This window comes from Vespa mandarinia, chromosome 5 (genome assembly GCF_050613455.1).
Source record: "Vespa mandarinia isolate Hongniang chromosome 5, ASM5061345v1, whole genome shotgun sequence".
NCBI lineage: Eukaryota > Metazoa > Arthropoda > Insecta > Hymenoptera > Vespidae > Vespa > Vespa mandarinia.
In genome coordinates, this window is record NC_140814.1 from 1526628 (window position 1) to 1545981 (window position 19354).

A 19354-nucleotide genomic window follows, 5' to 3' on the forward strand; every position below is an offset into this window, starting at 1 on the left:
ATGTGAAAATCTTTCCAAAAAGCACTGGTCTCTCTTCTAATTATTCTCGTTCAGTAAATAGTTGGGCTATAATATTAGCCTCGTTGAAGGCAAAGATGGAATACACAACTGTTGTACAAACACATACACTTCTACATACGTTAATTTCATTATAAATCATATACTTAAGTAAATTTTAATAGTAATAATAAATTCCTGCAGTTTCTTTACTTCTGATAATTATGGACGCATTTAAAAATTTTAAAGGATCAAAGAGAATACAGAGAAATCAGTCTATTAATATATAAATGTATATGTATGTATATATATAAATATATATATATATAGACATCACACCTTTGGCTTTCATATTATAGAGAAACTTCCATTTGTTAGAACTTCCATTGATTAGAAGAAAGTAGAAGAAACGAGATTTCTCTGTCTATATAATTTGTTAAATTGGAAATATAATATTTCATAAATATAAAGTATAATTTTATATATATATATATATATATATATATATATATATATATATATATATATATCTGAAGGCATTTTTTTTATTTAATTCTAATAATGTTAATCTTTAAATGATGCTTTATATCTTTTCGTAAATAAAGAATTTTATTAGACTGTTTCACTTTCCTCAGTAGCTAATGCTGTTTATAATACAGTTTTCCTAATAATATCGATAGGACGCGCTTAATATTTTTAATACATCTTGTGATATATAATTGGTATAAATGATATAATAGGTATAAATAGAAATATAATCTTTCAATATTTCATTGAAAATACAGCCAATGAATACAGCTTATATAATGTGATATTTTAAACAAATATAAACTAAGAGAAAAAATACAACATATGAAGAAAGTGAGAAAGGAATCAAGTCTCTAAATGTGGCCATCTTTTTTCATATCAATTGAAATTTAATCATTAAAAAATGTTTAACCAGATAATGATAAAATAATTATAAATCAAACTTATAATTTGCAGCAGCAGCGATGATATACATATTTTTAATGTACAAAGATATCTCGTTAAACCCGTTTCTCTATGCCTGGTGAAATGTTTTCACTACATGCTTTTTTGTAAGTACATGAAAACTTTGAAACATTTTGTCACGAATTTGTTGAAAATCTTTTTCAAATTATTATTTTATACTTCCATCTGTGAGAATGATACTGTACACACATAACTCTATAAAGTATATATTATATATATCTATTTTTATAATATATGCATGTAACTTAAAAAGCACAAAATCCTGTCTCTTCCATCCATATACTTTTTCGAATTAATAAATCTGTAACTATAGGGATAGGACATGTGCAGTGCCTAAATTTACATAGGTATTTGTATTAGAGCATAGCACTGTGATTTATAACTCATTTGATGAATCAGCATATATCTTATTTGCCTAAAAAATGTTGCAAATTTTTCATGTTATGCATTGTCATGATACATCTTTTTATATATATATAAGCATATCATATATCATATATATATTATACGTATATTATATATCATGGCATTGCATAAAATAGAAAAATATGTATATAGCAAGAAACATAGTGAAATCTCTAATACAAGTATCGAGTTTTTGTGGTAACAATAAACATTCATCATGTGTTACTATTTATTATTTTGTACCACATCATAGGATATTTACTTATAATAATAAATAATCAGAATTTACATATATATGAATGTGTAATAAATCGTTGGCATTCACATTATAATTAGATTGTAGGAACCTAATTATAATAAATCTCTTGCATGCACATTTAGGCAAATAAACATTATTATGCTGCCATTTAATATTTGCTTATTTTAAAATAAGATCTGGATTTTTATGACTGTTATATCAGTAAGAATTTTTGTGTTTAGTGTTTCAGTCTTATAAGCAATACATCATTCTTACAGAAAAGCTGTTCACATAAATGTGTCATAAATGGCTTTTACATGATAGCTATATAAATCTTACATGATACTTTCTATTCTGTACATTTGTAATTCCTACTTAACATACAATTTGAAATTTTGAAGGATTTAACCTATGAGATACTTTGTATATTTATAAAAAGAAGGAGAAATACTGCACTCTATTTGCTGCTTGAAGATTAAAATATATAATCAATTGTGTATCTGCTTGTTTTTAAATCTTCTTTTCATGTGAGATTGCGTAACAAGAAATTTCACAATTCCAGCACCATTTCATATGAATCACTCGCGCGTTTTTGTAATATGAATAATGTTTTATATTCATGCCTTTAATATGAAAGCAAATCCAATTTGGAAGATTTGAAAGCAGGAATATACTACTTGAAAAAAAAATTTCAATGAAATGTAATGTGTTAAATCAATTATGCACCTTCGTTGAAGCATGTTGAAGTCTTTCCAATTCTTCCAATGACAAAACATTTGTTTGACCAAGCTCTGGTAGCTTACCAGCCCGAGCTTGTGCAAGAAGTTCAGGAGTAAACCATCGTGCTAACTGATTTGATGTTGGTGATAAGTCTCCACCATTACTACCCATAAATCCAAGACCTGGTGAATTTTGACGGCCAACGTTGATATTTAATTGCTGTGATCGCATCATTCGCCCATCTAAAAACACATTTTATTAATGATACACATACTACATTTCTTTATTCATAGAAAATTGGTATAGAAAATAATATAAAATATACATTATACAAATATATATTATATATTAACTTATACGTAGAAAAGTGATATAAAAAATAATATAAAAAATAAAAAAAGATATTTTGTGTATAATGTACTTATAATTGTGCTTATGTTATATTTCTTATGTTGTAATAAAAAAAGATATTAAGCTAATATAATTGCCAATATTTCGTTACTTAATTAAAATCCAATGGAATTGCTGATTAAACCAATGGATTAAGAAGGAAATACAGGTATAATGGGAGTTCTAATTATTCCAATTTGAGCATCAATCTGGAACTTAATATGTGATCATAAGAATACTGAGATGAAAAAATATAATAGTCATATATAATAATGGAAAAAAACCATTTAACGTGTATAAATTTTTTTAGTTTAAACTAGTGTTCAATTTGATAACAGAATGTACACTAATATATTTGCATAAAATATCCTCTTTTATATGTTTAAAATATATTTACAAAACTGCATACCTGAACGATTGGAGTTGTAGTTTTGATTCAACATAAGTTGCACTTGTGGGTTTGCAGATCGCGTTTGTTGTGATTGCTGCTGTTGTTGTTGATGTACATTAGTCATATGTGATTGAACTTGTTGAACCTGCTTCATTTGGGGATTCATATGGTTTGATCGTTGGTTTATTATAGTATTTTGAGTAACATTATATTGAGGAACATTAGGATGTGATGATACTGTAGGAGTCATAGCATGCTTGGAACGTGCAGGATTGCCATATACATTCGTCACAGTTCTATGCTGCTGCTGTTGAAAGTCTAAATTGCCACCACTGTACTGATACTGATTGACACTGCTACCACCACCACCTTTTACTATTGGTCGTCCTGAAATTGAAAGTATATTATATTATCCTTAACTAAATAATTATTAAACAATTTATTTTAGAAACTATACAAATATATCAATAATTTATTAAACAATAAAAAAACATACCAGGATACTGCTTAATATTTGGATTAGACCATGTAGACTGAATAGATTGTGGTCGCAATGTATTATGTCGTGAAAGAACTCCTTGTGTAAGTAACTGGACTGCAGACTGCATTTGTTGCACTTGATTTTGGTTAGCCAGTTTTGCTAGATCATTGCTGTTGCCTATATTAAACAAATAAATGTATAATTTCATAAATTGATATATAATAAAATTTATATAGAACAATTTACATATTAAAGTATATAAATTTGAACTATCAAAAGTTACAAAAAGTTTATTACTACGTCTAATTAAAAAAATATATGCAGATACATATGATAATAATTTTTTCTTATATAAATAAAAACGAATATCCAGTTTGCAGATTTCATGCAAATTTACAATACTGTATATATAACATGCAATTTGGATGTGTTTATATACTATTCACACATATAGATTCTTTTACATAAATATAGTAATAAACACAATGATCCCATTAAAAATATCTATTTTCATAAACGAAGTACTTTCAATATATACAAATATATAAAATATTATTTGTGGCATTATTTTTTCTGAATAAATATAAAGAAATGTATTATATTATAGTTTCTGTTTAAAAGCGTGTATATGTAGGACAAATTACTTTAGAATGTTTGTAAAGGAAAAATAAATAAGTGTAGAGGAAAACTTAAAGCGTGAGATATATTTATAAAGCCTTTTATTATAAGAACTATTTCCACATACTTTTAGAAGAAAGATAAATTTTTATGATCTGTGTGATATAGACACCAAGTTATACTTGTGATAGTTTTCATATCACATTTTACAAAACTCAAAAGAATATATCTTCTAAATAAACATATAAAATTACATACTTTGTGTATCAAGAAAAAAATAAAAAGAAAAGTGTACTTTTTTTTTACAAAAACATTAAAGAAAGATATGGTATTACATTAGTTCAAACAATATATACTTTAAGTTTTTTTTTAAAACAAAATATGATGGAATGTATGTATGGTTTGGCAAAAGTTAGAGTTTAAACGAAAATCTTAGAAATTGATGAATCCCTAATAGACAGTTTTATACATTCTTTATCTTTTAAAGTGATTGCTTCCATTACTTTACTATTTTGATCTAGCATTGCATTGATTTCTTTTAATCTTGTATTTTTATCCGAAGACTTTATGCTATCAACGATTAGTTTACTTTCTTTTAACATATTTAAATTTGAATTATCGTTTGAATCCTGGTTGTGAACTACAGAATAAAGATATTTAGTTTTCAATGCTGATTCTTCTGTACCAAGATTACTGCTATTATTCATTCCCATGGTATATGCAATAGATGAAGCATTATTAGAATGATTTTCTTGCCATTTAAAAACACAAGTTATAGGTTTGTTTATACTATCAGAAAATTGGCATAGCTGTAAAGTAGAGATGCATCGATTTTGAAGCTTATGAAAGCTACCCTGATTATTATGGTAAAGAGAAGAAATAGAGAAAATTGGTTCTACTTGATGATTTAAATGATTCGCACCCTCTGGCTCCTTATCAGCAGTCATTTTGCGTAATACTGAGGTTGGCGTAAAAGCAAGTGGTGTTGGACTCATTGTTTGCTTTGCTGGAGAATTAACAGGAGAATTAGACGGTCTTTGCTGAATCTGTTGTTGCTGTTGTTGCTGATCCTGTCGTTTACGAAAGTTCTCACGTTGTTCTTCTAATTTCTTCTTAATTAAAGCATTTTGCATTATGGATTGAGTATGCATAACCAGTTCCCGTGGAGAAGGTACTCTATGTGGCATCACTATTAAAATCACATAAATTATCTTTTATAAAAATTCTTTTTAAAAATTTGCTATTGTTTTAATAAATTTTTTACTTGCTCTTTTTCTTTTTTTTTAAATTAATATAAAAAACTATTGTACAAATTACAAACATATTTAATAGAATTTTGTCCTGTTTTTTCAAGATTAATAATGCGGTAAAATTTAATAAGTGAAAATAAATTTGATTTATTTTATCTTTTTTTTTTACCTGAATGTTTTGCTGTTAATGTGTTGGGACTAGTTGCTACATTTGATGAAATTATTGGGGGTGGACAATAAGCTGCATTCCGATCGTATACAAATAATTTATAAGATATATAAGATATTGTATATTAGCATATGTTTATAAATATTTTTCAATTATTCAGTTTATATCTCTCTGATATCTGTTGTCTTTTACTTTTAAAATTGGAATAAAAATAGATAGAAAATCATGCGAAAAAAAGAGAACAAATGAATAACATACACAAAACTTACCATTATTCATGGGAGAAGGGATCCGTTGTTGTTGTTGTTGTTGTTGTTGTTGTTGTTGTTGTTGCTGCTGCTGCTGCTGTTGTTGTTGTTGTTGTTGTTGTTGTTGTTGCTGTTGTTGCTGCTGTTGATATAACATTTGATGCAAAATGTGATCTTGTGGAGTAGGTGCATTTGGATGTGGGCTTATCGCACGTGATGTAGTTCCACCATACATTTTAAGAATATTAACGAGAACTTCTCGGTGTCGATGCTGCATGGCAGGATTCTATTCAATTTAAGATTTATGCAAAAAATTGAATATTAATATCAATAAATATTAAAAACAATCTAATTAAAAAATTAAATTTATTTTTCGCGAACCTGTAATTGTTGGATCAGATGCTGTTTTGTTATCTCTCCTTGCTGCAAACCTTGAATTATAGCTTGTGCTTCTGGTCTTTGCAATAATTCTTGCCCAGATGTAGCAACATTATTCATCATCATTTGCATTTCTGTTGGTACAGGACTAACACCCATCAATCGTTGACCACTCATTATCATGGAGAGCATGTCAGAATGTTGTTGTCGATGTTTTTGCTGTTGCTAATATATCACAAATTATAGATTATAAAAATCTTTGATATTTTTATAATTAGAAATCGATCAATAACAAATAAAATAAAGACAAACCTGTTGTATATGCAATACTTTCATTAAGTTTTCATGTTGCATTTGAACTTGGTGTGGATGTTGAGTAGGAGCAATGGGACCAACATGATTGAATGTTGAAGCATGAATTTGATCTGTAACTGATTGTTGTGGAACAACTGGTTGTTGTGGTGTTTTCAATTGTGAATTAAGCAACTGTAAAAAAGTTAATTTACTTATGTAGAGAGTTAATAAAAAGTTTTGAGACCTAAAATATAAAAAAAGAAATAATACCTGCATTAATGTTACAGATTGTGGTTTTTGAGGCATAGGTCCATTTGCTGCCGGTACAGCCTGTCCACCAGTTACTTGAGCAAGCTAAATTGTAAAAATATGAAGATATATAATAAACAAATCTATTACATAAACAGTTCCATAATTTTACCAATTTTTTAAAGGCAGAAAGATCCTCTTCAGTCTTATTTACACGGGACAGTTCAGTTGTAGATGAAGGTGGAGGAACACCGCCACGCATTCGTGCTTCTAATTCTTCCAAGCTATGCACAACTTTTCCACCTACTTCTGTAGATAATGCATTACATCACAAGTACATTGAAACAAATATATTATGTTATAATATCAAAAATTAACTTAAAGCAAATAATATAATTTAAAACAATCTTACCCATATCTTTGATAGAAGAACTTTTCATTAATGGTATAACTGGTGTTGTTAGATCTACTTGACCATTTTGACTATGTTGTTGCTTATTACCACGTTGCAACATTTCAAGAAGTTTCACACCAGTGGTAGATGTAGTATTATTTGTTGTTGGATTAGCAGGTGATATAGGAGCAAAGTATGTATTTGACTCAGTAACTGATGGGATTTGAATATTTGGTTCAGTAATATCATTGAGTAAATTATTTAACAATTCATCCTGTATAGAAGCTCTACGACTCTCTGTTTGTTGCTGAATAGGACTTTCTCTCTTAAACCACTGACTAAATCGAGAACATGATCCACCATTTGAACCAACTCCATTCTATAAAAAAAGATATATTTGTATTAAAAATGATTGAAAAAAAAATTGTTTATTTATCTCATAATTTATATAATTGTACTTACTGTTAATAAACCAGGAACACCAGGAAAAGTATCAGATTTTAAGAAATCGTCTAGATTGAAATCAGGATGACTATTTTCTTCATTTTTACGAACGTTGCAATTCTCAGTTATTTCGGAACTTGATTCTGTCATAATGCTATCACTAGTATCTTGACTTTCCTTTTGAGAATCAGATGGTGGTTCATTTTGTTCTGATATAGGAGAATGTGGTGCAGGTACAACATTAATTGATTGATCTAGCGTTGTTGGGGTACTACGTCCTTTAGGACCAATTGTATTCTCATTCTGTTTTTCATCTTTCTCTAAGGAATTCCTTTTTCCACGTTTCTTTTGAGCAGTTGTTAACTTCTTAGTTTTAACGTTGGCACTATTACTAACTACTTTTTCTTCTGGAATATCCTCAAAACCTCTTAATTCAATAGTATCATGCTGAGATGTAGGTCCTGAGCTGAACCATTCAGGTTCATTTGCATCACGATTATCACCACAGCTTTTTCTACGATCATTACTAAATCTTCTTTCGCGTCCGCGTTCCTTATCACGATCATTTTGATGATTACGCTCGGCTCTTTCCACTCCCCTATCTCGATCGCGATCTCTTTCACGATCTCCAAAGTCACGACCAAATGATCGACGTTCGAATCGTTCATTTCTTTCGTCCCGGTCACGTAGATTATCCCGTTCGCGTTCTCTCTCTCGTATATTTTCACGATCTTTTGTTTCCCTACTTTCTCTATTGTCACGATCACGTAATGTACTACCTGCACTTGTACCTGATCTAAATGAGAAATCTGTACGTTCTGGTTCAAGTTTTTCATTTTCAGATCTGAAGTCCCATATGTCACGTGTCAAAATTCTACCACTACCAATTCGTCGAACTGTTTCCCGATGACTGACCTATAAGATTTAAAAATTTTTAATATATTCTTAATTTTATAATTCCTATAAATGGTAATGAAATACACACACACACGCACACATTTTACCTCTGTTTTACCAATTGGACTTTCAGAGCGTCTATTTGGAGGTTGGTTCACATTAACAAAACATCCAGAATTAAAACTTCGTCTTTGGGGACTTAAAACAATACCATCCTGTTCTTTCCGTATTCGTTCTCGAGGATCACCATTGCGACGTTTGTTATGATTTTCAGTAATTGGTTCAGAACGTATACCTTTTTCATCTTTAGGCGGTGTGTCACTACATTTTCTATTTGAATGCCAACGTTCAGGGTCCCATACACCACGTGTACTTTATCAAAAAAATTAAAATATATTCATAAACAATAAAAACATTATAAAAAATTTGTAAATAAATCATTAGCCCTATGTGAAAAAGAAATTTAAAAAATAAATGTATATAACATATGATCATTTTAAATAATACTAATAATATGTGTATATATATTATTTTAAACGTACTTATTATAAGAGGTATCCAGGAAATCAGGTCTGCGTTTAGATAAAGGTAAACCCTTTATCACCATCAATTTTTCCTAAAAACATAACAATGTTTATAATATATAATGTATCTTCTCATTGAATAATATATCTAATAAAAATATATATTTAAATTTATTATAGACTAAAAAAATATCTAAGATCTTCATAAATGGTTGATATGTACCCGAGAATATTGAAATTGAGGTCTTGAACGTCCAATTTCCATAATGGAAGTATCAGTTACCTCTCCGGCCACAGACATCGATATAATTGCATCATCTCCTATAAAATAATATATCAAAAGAGAATCATTAATTACGAATTATATATATATATATATATATATATATAATATATATATATATAATTATCCACATTTTACACGTCGAGATCTAAATGTACAATATCTCTCTTTTTTTTCTAATGTTTATTTTAAATTTTTATATTAAATATTACGTTATTATTATTATTATTATTATTATTATTATTATTATTATTATTATTATTATAGAAAAAAATAAAAAGATGTTATACAAAAGGATAAATTATAGAAGTAGAGTGTTTTTTTTAAATACATATACATATAGAATCCATGCAGAAATGAATAAATAAAATACAATATAAATGTATTTTAAGTATACTTACGAAAAGTTACTCGTTTTAACGGATTTACTGATTTATTTTTACGAAACCATCGACAAGCTCTGGTTTGTACTACCAAAGTCGCATCTAAGAATGGAGACCCTGTAGGTCCGACCAGCGGACGTTTGCGAGTTCGTCGGTACCAGTTAGAACCGACTAAAGTATGAGCATCTTCTAGCCTCATATTTTATTTGATATAACTTAAAACTTAATTACACTTGTACAAACTAGTCCTATATAATTATTCTATAATTCTAATATACTTTAAATCATAGAGTTCGCTACAAACTGCGATTGTACCGTTCCCGTAACTTCTTCAGTTTTTCCTATAACCGTTCCGACATGTAAGCAAAATATTTACTAATAAAGGACAAAAAGGACTAAGACGAGAGTATAGAAATGTATCTCGAATATTCACTGTTAAACTTGAATTTTTAGAAATAAACGTAGCTTCAATAGTCGATATTACGCGGCTTTCGCGCGTACTTACGACGTTTCTGAATATATATGAATGATAAAAAATATAAAAAAAAAAAAAAAAAAGAAATAAGATAAACAGATTTCTAGTACGATAATAGAGAAGAATTTTAAATTTAACCACGATAGAAGATGCGTTACTTCGGATGATACGATACAAACTGGCCGATCGACGGAAGTTTTTAGACAAAGCTTTTGACTTTCGAATTCTCATCCAATCATATATTCGTACGATGTTATTATTAATCTAGTGTACGACTGACTACGGTTTATTTGAATTAAATACTTTTAACTGATTTTTACATACATTTTCTCTACAATAGTTATATATCCGATCAATATGTATAAAAATAAATAAAATATATCTACACAAACAAAGCAATACTATATATGTTCAAATTCTATTGAGTAATATAAATTCAATCTTAAATTTCATTCGTATATAATACATGTGTTATGCATTATACATACTTTCACATTTAAATATTCATATTATCGTCACATTAATCAGATCTAAAAAATATTTTTTGTCTTATAAATTTTTAAATGCTTAGACTTTGAATCGTCATAGTTTTAATAAAAAGTTTTATAACATTATGAATGTCGCATGTTATTTTATTATTTTTTATTAAAATAAAAAGAATATGTTTTGAGCAAGGACTTTTGTATATTATGAGACATTGAAAATTATGTAAGCTCTTCAATGAATTTAAAAAAAAAATTACTACATAATATATGATTATATATAAATTATTATCATTGTTCAATTAAAAAAATTAAGAATTATAAATAAGATTGTAAAAATTACTCGATTAAAAATTTTTTAAATATTAACTTCTTATTATAAAAGAAAAAAAAATTAGATTATTTGGTTATTTTCTATTGTTTCCTACATATACTGAAATTTACTCATAATCATAATCATTTACTCATAATATAATCATTTCTTTATTTTATTACTGAAATGATTACATAAAAAATTGTATTCATTTGTTCTTTTCAATGTCAAAGGATTATTGTTATAGAAAAGCAAATAATATTTTTATATCATTTACTTTCCTTTCATATTTGAGTGAAAACATTTATGAGAAAAAGAAAAAGAGAGAATATCATTTTGTTTGATCTTGTTTATTTTTATAATTTAAAGAATATAGTTCTGAATCTGTTTATCCGGTAACTAAGTTAATTTTTATGAAGATTTTTGTAGACATTGATCTAATTCATTAGAAATGATCATATATGTTAATATACTTTTCATGCAAATATAGAAGACACAAGATATAAAGGGAATGCTAATAATAAAGGAAATGATAATAAAACAATCTTTAAATTGAAATGCAAAGGCACATAGAATCGGAAAGAAAATAATTGGAGATAGAAAGAAATATCTACGACATCATATCAATAACAATACCAAAATCTCTAATCATTTATATATTTGAAATATTATTAGCAATAATAAATATATCATTAAAAATATGTAATTTATGTGCAGTTTAGAGTTTTTAAATTGCAAATGTTAAAGTTTTTAAATACCTGTTGTTTTTTGATTTAGCAGCTGTTTGTCACTTGTCACAGATTCCAAAGACATTCTTCTTTCGTCCACAAGAAAAGTTTATAGTATACACTACGTTTTTTTCTTTTTTCTTTTTTTTTTTTCTTTTCTTTTTTTTTTTTTTTTTTTTTTTTTTTTTTTTTTTTCCTTTTTCTTTTAAATATCTTTCTAGTCCTTTATACGATCTATCTATGTTTCACACAACATATATATGTATACGCAATTGTGTAGAATTTACACTTAGTTATATTCTAAGTACTGTTTAATATCACAGACCGATTTTCTCTTTATATACGCCACAGTTCCTTCCTTAAATGATAAAGGAAGAAAATTTCTTTTCTTTTTTTTTCTCTTTTCTTTTTTGTTCTATTTAATGATCAATCGCTGTTTTATCGAAACACAATCCTTCTCACCATTCACTCCTCGAAAAGGGACATGAAGTAAAAGTGTTTATATATGAGCGAAAACGGGTTTTATCGTAATAAAGCAAACGATAAATTGGGTAAACCTAATAGCGTAATATTTGGTACATGCGTTTTTAACGATCATCTCATTGCCTCGGCAAATCAGCTTCAAATGATTATTATTATTTTCTTGATTTAATACACAAAATGTACACATACAACACACTAATCCACTGCTATGCAAAAATAGAAAATGGCGCACGATCCCCACTTCCGTCGTTGTTTCTCACTGCCTCCTTGATCAACAAGGGGCACCTTTCTTCCCATGGACTAACCAGTAATAAGATGGAATATAATAAAGTGTACGATACTAAGGGGGTTGATTCTCAAAGTTAACTGCGCATGATCGATTCTATCCAAACCTATTGAGCTGACAAAAAATGAATGATTTTAGAATTGGTCCAATAATTTACAAGTATATCTCTTCGTGAGAATAATTCCGTTTAATCTGATATAATAATTGTATGTATATATTGTTTTCACAACTCAAATATATGTATGCGCGCGTGCGTGCGTATACATATATATATATGTGTGCATATATATATATGTATATATGTATGGACACAACGATATTATTATCATACATGAAAATTCAGAAAAAGAATCAACAATGAATTCGAGCGACCTCTGACATGAAATTTAATGCCTTGTTATTTCCTCTGTGCATAAAGCTTTATATCATTCGCAATATTTTTTTTCATACATCGACATGAATCTTATCGTAATTCGACTTTTACTATAAAGCTTTATCCGATTTGCAATACTTTTTTCATATATCAATACGAATAATCATAATGAAACATTTATTTAATATCGACAGATTAAATGATCTATTTCAATCTCTATCTAATCATAAAAATAGTAACTCATGTCTGTAATGATAGAGATGTATCAAAAAATGGCGCCAACTTCACAAAATTTAAATCTAAAATCTAAACGCAATTAAGAAAAAACATCTGTCTAATCGTACCTATAAATTTAATATTCGAAATCAATTCGAGATGTATTCGTATTATTAACATTCGTTATTTAAAAAAGTAATTAAGATCATATTTTTTAATAGAATTTTTAAGAAGATCGATCTACAGAGTAATAAATGAAGTTACGTAAAAAAAGACGTGAAAAAAGATATTTCAGAAGATTCTAAACAAATAATTTTCGAGATAGGAAATTAATGCGATGTTATAGATACTTATAAACGATACCTTTACGATTGTCATTTTCTAATTATCAATTCAAAAATCAATTCTTATTGCGTACGAGTCTTTCGTTTAAAAAAGACGGCGCTGATGTACCGATTTCAGGATCTGCTATTAACTTGGTCGCGCATGTAAGTTGTGAACACCGGTAAAAGCGGCACGTTGAGGGCCGTTATTAACCGGATCGTTGATGAAACATATACATATATACAAACGGTAATAAAATTTCCAACAATTATTTGATAAAAGATCGTCGATTCGAATTAGAAGAAGGAAAAAAAATTTATCCTTCTATCTTTCTATCTCTCTCTCTCTATATATATACATATATATATACACGCGCATACATATATATAAATAAAAAAATAAAAAAAAAAAAAGGAAGAATAAATGGCACCACGTAGAAATGCGAAGCAAGCCGATGTTGAGCCCGTGGAAAAAGTCGCGGAAATCGGCGACGTATCGCCTCCAAAACGTACAAAAGTGATCAAATCTTTGTCCGTAAATTTTGAACAATTAAAGGATACGAGATCTATGAGATCTACGAAAATACGTAACGTGGAAGAAACCGGAGAAATAATAGAACCGGAATCTGAACCTGTTAAAAAATCGAGAGCGAGAAATAAGGTAGTGCCTACTAAGTCAACGAAAGTTACTTCATCTCAGGAACAAATAACGAAATCCAAACGTATCGTTAAGAAAGGAAAAGCTATAGAAGATATATCATCGTCTAACGGTCCAAATGATCCAATTATTGAAACGGACGATTCGATATCTCAGAAAATACCCGCGAAAAAGACTCGTGGAAAAACAGTTACGGAAAAGGCGGGAACAACGGACAACATCGAAGGTACGATATTTACGAGAGTTTATTTTCGCTCTCTCTCTTACACACGTACATATATACTGCATCCAATTTTAACCAATTAAATTAATTTATATTTATATTTTCATTTATCTTATTTATTATCTCGTTAGTTTACTTGACACTGTCAGCATTTTTATCTTATATATATTTATCTTTTAATAAATAATCTCCGAACTTATAAAAAATATAAAGAAAATATATTAAATGGATAAATGACAAGATGAAATAACATTCAAAAGAAATGATACTATGGATTTTTATAATTATATTTGCTTTTATAGAAACTTATTAAGTAATATCAAATTATTTTCCATTTTTTCTGTTTTCTTTTTTGTTTCTACTTTAGTTCTTCTTTCCCAATAACTTTATCATATTTTTTTTTTATATTAATATACTTATGTATATTAAATAAGCTTTTACTCAATAAATGTTCCCATAGATTACTGTATAAGAGAAAAGATCCTTAATATTAATGTTTTTTCGTATGAATATATATATATATATATAAATGAATTCATGTTTCTTACAGCCAAAGCAAAACCAAAAACAAGAGCCAAAAAAACTGAAACATCTAAAGATACAGGTACTGAGATAGTATCCACAAAAGAAAAAAAAAAGAATGTGGCTGAAAAAGTATCTAAGGAAACCAAAACGAAGGTAAAACCATTAAAGAAAGTTGTAGAAAAAAAAGATGAAACTGTAGTTGTAGAAGTAAAGAAAAAAACTAGTGCTAAAGCTAAAACAACAGAAAATAATATTTCTAAAGTAGAAAAATCTGCTGTAAATGAAGAAAAAAAACCCAAATCACAAGTTACTAGAAAAATGCGAAATCAAGCAGATAATGTTCCAGATGCAACAGAAAATAATGTTGATACCAATGATTCTAAGCCAGTTAAGGGAAGACAAAGAAAAGTAAATAAAGATAATGCAACTACAATAGATACTTCCAAGAAAGGACGTGGTAAAAAGGAAATAATAACAGCCGCTGTGAAAAATCTAGAGGAAAAAGAATTAGAAACTGCCGAGTTATCTTCGTCAGAAGAAGAGAAGGAATCAGAATCAATTGAAGTATTATCAAAAACTAATAATGTTCAGAAATCAGTAAGTAATACTGATGAGTTACCAAATATTGAAAATGAAGATTTAACAAAATTAGATGCTTTACGTTTAAATAAAAATAATAAAAATAAAATAGAAGATTCTATATCAGATGGAAAAGATAATGCCTCAACAAGTGAATAGTAAATGTTAATGGTAAATGAATTTGATATATATTTCTCTATATATTTATAAATAATTTATCAATAATTTGATAAATAATTTATAAATAATTTATGAAATTTCAGGTGTAAAGGTACGGAGAGGAAGAAAACTATTATCACAAAAAAGAAGGAAGAAAAACAGTACCTTACATTCTTAAAGAAGTTATATTTTTTAAAAACTAAATGAAAAATACTATTGGACTTGATTCATATAATCCTTTCTAGTCCTAACGTTTTATTCACAAGATTCTTATTTATCACATTAATGGAATAATTCCTAAGTTTATTTTTTTTTTTAATAGTATTGTGTAAGTTATGTCTTAAATAAAATAGAGATGTTAATGCTTAAGGAAATAAGTAATTGAAAGTAAAAAATTTCGAATATTTACTTTTATATTATACTGTGTATATGTGTAGTATTTTTTTTATATATTTATATCAGAAAATCTGTAAACAAGAGAGCTAAATTATTTAGGCACATGGTGCTGAATGATATTCGATATAAATAATCAATTGTCCAACGCCACCAAGTGACGAAATGTGCGAACTTACTATAGCAGTCTCTTTATAAAAGACATCCAACTTTACGAAGACTTAACCTAAAACTAAACAAGGAATTTATTACATATTATTGTTTATATAATTCAAAAGAAAATAAAGACATCTATATAAATTATATTAATAATGATATGAGAAATCACGTTTCAACTGAGAATAATTGAAAAGATATTAAAAAATGAACGTAGCAAAAAAAATAAATGTCAACTTTTCATCTTTAGTGGGTTTAAAAGCAGAACTTTTACGAAAACAAACAGAAGTAAAAGAAGCTAAGGCACATATCGAAACTACTCAAACTACAAAACTTAAACGTAAGATAAAGCAAGTAAAAAATGATCATAAAAATACTGCTAAAGAATTAACCGATGTAGAAGATATAAATGCTCACAAAAAGTCTAAGCTTGTTTTAGAAGCTAAAGCTAGATTATATACGAAGTTGAAAAAGTCTAAGAATAGTAATGAAAATTTTCTAGTTGACTTTACTAATAAATCGGATGAATCTGAAGAAGAAATCCTGAAAGAGGACGATTATGATGACAGGTTTGTGGATCCTGATGATAGCTGGGTTGAGTATGAAGATTGTTTTGGCCGTACTAGAAAATGTTTAGCTAAAGATCTACCACTAATGCGTGAAAAAGATGAATTATTGAAACAAGAAATTACAAAGAAACACATGCAACAAAATGTGTCTAATACCGAAGAAACACAGATAAAAGAACCTGAAATAGATATTATGAGAAGAAAATGGGAGGAACAAACGCAAAAGCTTGCAGAAAAAGCAGATATACATTATCAAGATATTTTATTTGATGAAGCTCGTGCGCATGGTGTCGGATATTATGCTTTTTCACAAGACGAAGAAGAAAGAGCCAAACAACAAGAAAATTTAACTAACTTAAGAAGGGATACTGAACAAAAACAAAAGCATATAAAAGAACTAAAAGATTTGAAAGAGAAAATGGAACAAAATAGATTAAAAGCAGCAAAAATTAGACAAAGAATTAGAGCAGGTTTACCTGCTGAACCTGAAGAAAACTTACAAGATGATTCTACTAATACTACTAACATTTCTAATGATATAAATACTGTGAACAATATTTCTTCGGTACAAGAAAATAAAGTATCTAAAGATGATCTGCATAATCAGGACAGTAACGTGGATAAAAAGAAAACAAAAGAACAAAAAATAAAAGTATTAGAAGAAGTCCTAGAAAATCAAAGAATTTGGCGAGAAATGTCTCAAGAGGAATGGGTACATAAATGTAGAAAAGAAAGAAATTTAGAATTTGCACCTGCTTACAATGATGAAATCTTAAATTCAAATTTCATAAAAATTACACAGACTAATAATACTATAGTATCTGATCAAGCCTCAAATCAAACTAATTCTTTGATGTTTTCTAATATATCATCTACCAATAAAAATACCTCAGTGGATAACTCAAGTGATTCTATAAATGTGTCAAAGCAAATATGTCCTGATATTAATGATCAACAAAATGATTCATTGACAGAACAACAGTTGCTTGACACAAACACAAGTGTTCCTTTAATTACATATCCACATATATATTATAGAGGAAACGATACTTCAGTAAAAACTTCAAAATATAATAGTAATCCCAAGGATAATCAGCCTAGCCAAAGTATTAATAATGTATTAAATAAAATTATAAATGAGGAAAAAATAGCAGCTGGTCTTAGATACCTTAGAGAAAAATATGAACAAAGTCAAAACCATTAATTTAATATTTGCATTATTTAGAACACTGTACATATTAAAATTATGTAAGCGTATTTTTGTTAAATTACGTAATAGGAAAATAATAAGTAATTTGTAATTTTAATAATAAAATATTTTTTTTATCATACTTATCTCATAATATATGTTAATTTTGTGTATTTACTTGATAATATATTTTCTTATTTACTTTTTTTTGTTAAGATTTATTCATAATCACTGTTCTTCCTTATTCACCTAAAGTAAAATTAATCCCAACAAAATATTAAAAATTAAAAAGTTATACATTTTTGTATACGTATAAATCCAATAAATATATACCTATAACATCTACTTCTATATGATTCTTACAAGTAGCACATTGTAGAGGATGCATAACTTCTGCATATCTCTTTAAGCAAATAATATGCATCATAGCTTCACAATGAATACATCTTTGACCCTGTAAAAATAAGCAATATTTATTTGTGCAAATATATACAAAATTGTATAAGAAATGTTTTGTATATCTTACGAAAAAGATAACTTCCTTGCATAAATTGCAGATGTGGAGAGAATTGTCATAAGTTTCCTTAAAGTAAGGCATTAATTCAGCTATACTGCGTACTCCAATATAATATTGACCATTCTAAAAGGCATAACTTTATTTGTAAATATAGTTTGGAATGTAGTTTATAAATAATTAAATGATTACTTTTAATGTGAGCCACTTTTTATCAACGATATAATCCAAAAACTCTGTTGCATCAATTTTTAACAATTTTGTATCTAGAGATGAACATAAATTAAGACATATTGTACTAGATACACAGCCATTAGTTGATGTTATTATCTCAGAAAATATTTTCCTTAATAGTTCCAATTGAGCTCTAGAGAACTGTACCTGAAAACTGTAAAAAAAAAATAAGTAAATAATAATTCTTATTGTTAAAATCTCATCTTACCTACTTATATCTTGGAGAATTGTACTTGTAACTGCCCAATATGTATCACCTGTTATTTCACAAGTTACAGTTTTTATCATCATATTTAATGGTTGTAATTTTGAATTAATTTCATAAATTATATTTTTCACTTCTTCATTACCTGAAATATATAAAATTATGTAGTATATATTTATTATCATAGAATAAAATTATAATTTTTTATAATAATTATATTACTTTGACAAATATATTATTTACCAAATAATGTAATGATTAATTCTTTACTATCTTCATCTTGTAAGATACCTTCTTGCATGATAGCTTGCAAAAATATTTTATGAGATTCAGAATACATTTTTAGATTAATAATGAAAATTTTAATATATAAAATATAAGAAATTATTCACAGATATCATCAATACCACGTGCAATAGTTTATAAAATATTGCTACGTAGAAATATTCTTTGCACATTTTTTAATAACAAATAAACTATTATAAAACATAAAAGTATCCAATAAAAATGTAAGAGTTAACCGCA

General features: G+C 27.5%; 4 protein-coding genes across 9 annotated transcripts; 2 read left to right on the plus strand and 2 right to left on the minus strand.

Moving 5' to 3' along the window:
- Window positions 1-523: 523 nt before the first annotated feature.
- LOC118448158 (uncharacterized) lies at window positions 524-12610 on the minus strand. Of its 6 annotated transcripts, none has more exons than XM_035881039.2 (16): window positions 11775-12610; window positions 9304-9401; window positions 9099-9172; window positions 8655-8928; window positions 7678-8574; window positions 7234-7594; window positions 6994-7130; window positions 6843-6926; window positions 6591-6764; window positions 6282-6503; window positions 5922-6186; window positions 5653-5724; window positions 5156-5422; window positions 3631-3792; window positions 3153-3521; window positions 524-2595 (listed from the first exon to the last, which is right to left on the minus strand). In XM_035881039.2, the coding sequence occupies exons 1-16, from the start codon at window positions 11827-11829 to the stop codon at window positions 2348-2350; spliced, it is 3759 nt and encodes a 1252-aa protein (XP_035736932.2). In that variant the 5' UTR covers window positions 11830-12610; the 3' UTR covers window positions 524-2347. The 6 variants fall into 6 exon arrangements, with proteins under 6 accessions (XP_035736932.2, XP_035736915.2, XP_035736914.2 ...); XM_035881022.2 differs by lacking the exon at window positions 11775-12610 and adding an exon at window positions 9765-10530 and having other exon boundaries at window positions 6994-7127; XM_035881021.2 differs by lacking the exon at window positions 11775-12610 and adding an exon at window positions 9765-10526.
- A 935-nt stretch (window positions 12611-13545) lies between these two features.
- LOC118448203 (uncharacterized) lies at window positions 13546-15813 on the plus strand. The gene is made up of 3 exons (XM_035881197.2): window positions 13546-14309; window positions 14857-15581; window positions 15674-15813. Exons 1-2 carry the CDS (start codon window positions 13850-13852, stop codon window positions 15567-15569), a joined length of 1173 nt encoding a protein of 390 aa, XP_035737090.2. The 5' UTR covers window positions 13546-13849; the 3' UTR covers window positions 15570-15581; window positions 15674-15813.
- A 510-nt stretch (window positions 15814-16323) lies between these two features.
- Window positions 16324-17989, plus strand: LOC118448202 (coiled-coil domain-containing protein 174). The gene has a single exon (XM_035881195.2). The coding sequence runs from the start codon at window positions 16326-16328 to the stop codon at window positions 17889-17891; it is 1566 nt and encodes a 521-aa protein (XP_035737088.2). The 5' UTR covers window positions 16324-16325; the 3' UTR covers window positions 17892-17989.
- Nse1 (SMC5-SMC6 complex component Non-SMC element 1) lies at window positions 17920-19330 on the minus strand. The gene is made up of 6 exons (XM_035881205.2): window positions 19073-19330; window positions 18833-18974; window positions 18583-18778; window positions 18403-18516; window positions 18210-18330; window positions 17920-18125 (listed from the first exon to the last, which is right to left on the minus strand). Exons 1-6 carry the CDS (start codon window positions 19167-19169, stop codon window positions 18118-18120), a joined length of 678 nt encoding a protein of 225 aa, XP_035737098.1. The 5' UTR covers window positions 19170-19330; the 3' UTR covers window positions 17920-18117.
- Window positions 19331-19354: the final 24 nt, after the last annotated feature.

Bases quoted from the DNA above. Each gene is read 5' to 3' on its own strand.
- LOC118448202 (XM_035881195.2), top strand. From the start codon at position 16,326: ATGAACGTAGCAAAAAAAATAAATGTCAACTTTTCATCTTTAGTGGGT.
- Nse1 (XM_035881205.2), bottom strand. From the start codon at position 19,169: ATGTATTCTGAATCTCATAAAATATTTTTGCAAGCTATCATGCAAGAA. The intron at 18,517-18,582 runs GTAATCATTTAA...TATGCCTTTTAG, and splicing joins AAAAGTGGCTCACATTAAAA to AATGGTCAATATTATATTGG. The intron at 18,331-18,402 runs GTAAGATATACA...TTATTTTTACAG, and splicing joins GCAAGGAAGTTATCTTTTTC to GGTCAAAGATGTATTCATTG.
- LOC118448158 (XM_035881021.2), bottom strand. From the start codon at position 9,945: ATGAGGCTAGAAGATGCTCATACTTTAGTCGGTTCTAACTGGTACCGA. The intron at 9,173-9,303 runs GTACATATCAAC...TTATGTTTTTAG, and splicing joins CTCAATTTCAATATTCTCGG to GAAAAATTGATGGTGATAAA. The intron at 7,595-7,677 runs GTAAGTACAATT...CTTTTTTTATAG, and splicing joins GTGTTCCTGGTTTATTAACA to AATGGAGTTGGTTCAAATGG.
- LOC118448203 (XM_035881197.2), top strand. From the start codon at position 13,850: ATGGCACCACGTAGAAATGCGAAGCAAGCCGATGTTGAGCCCGTGGAA. The intron at 14,310-14,856 runs GTACGATATTTA...TGTTTCTTACAG, and splicing joins AACAACGGACAACATCGAAG to CCAAAGCAAAACCAAAAACA.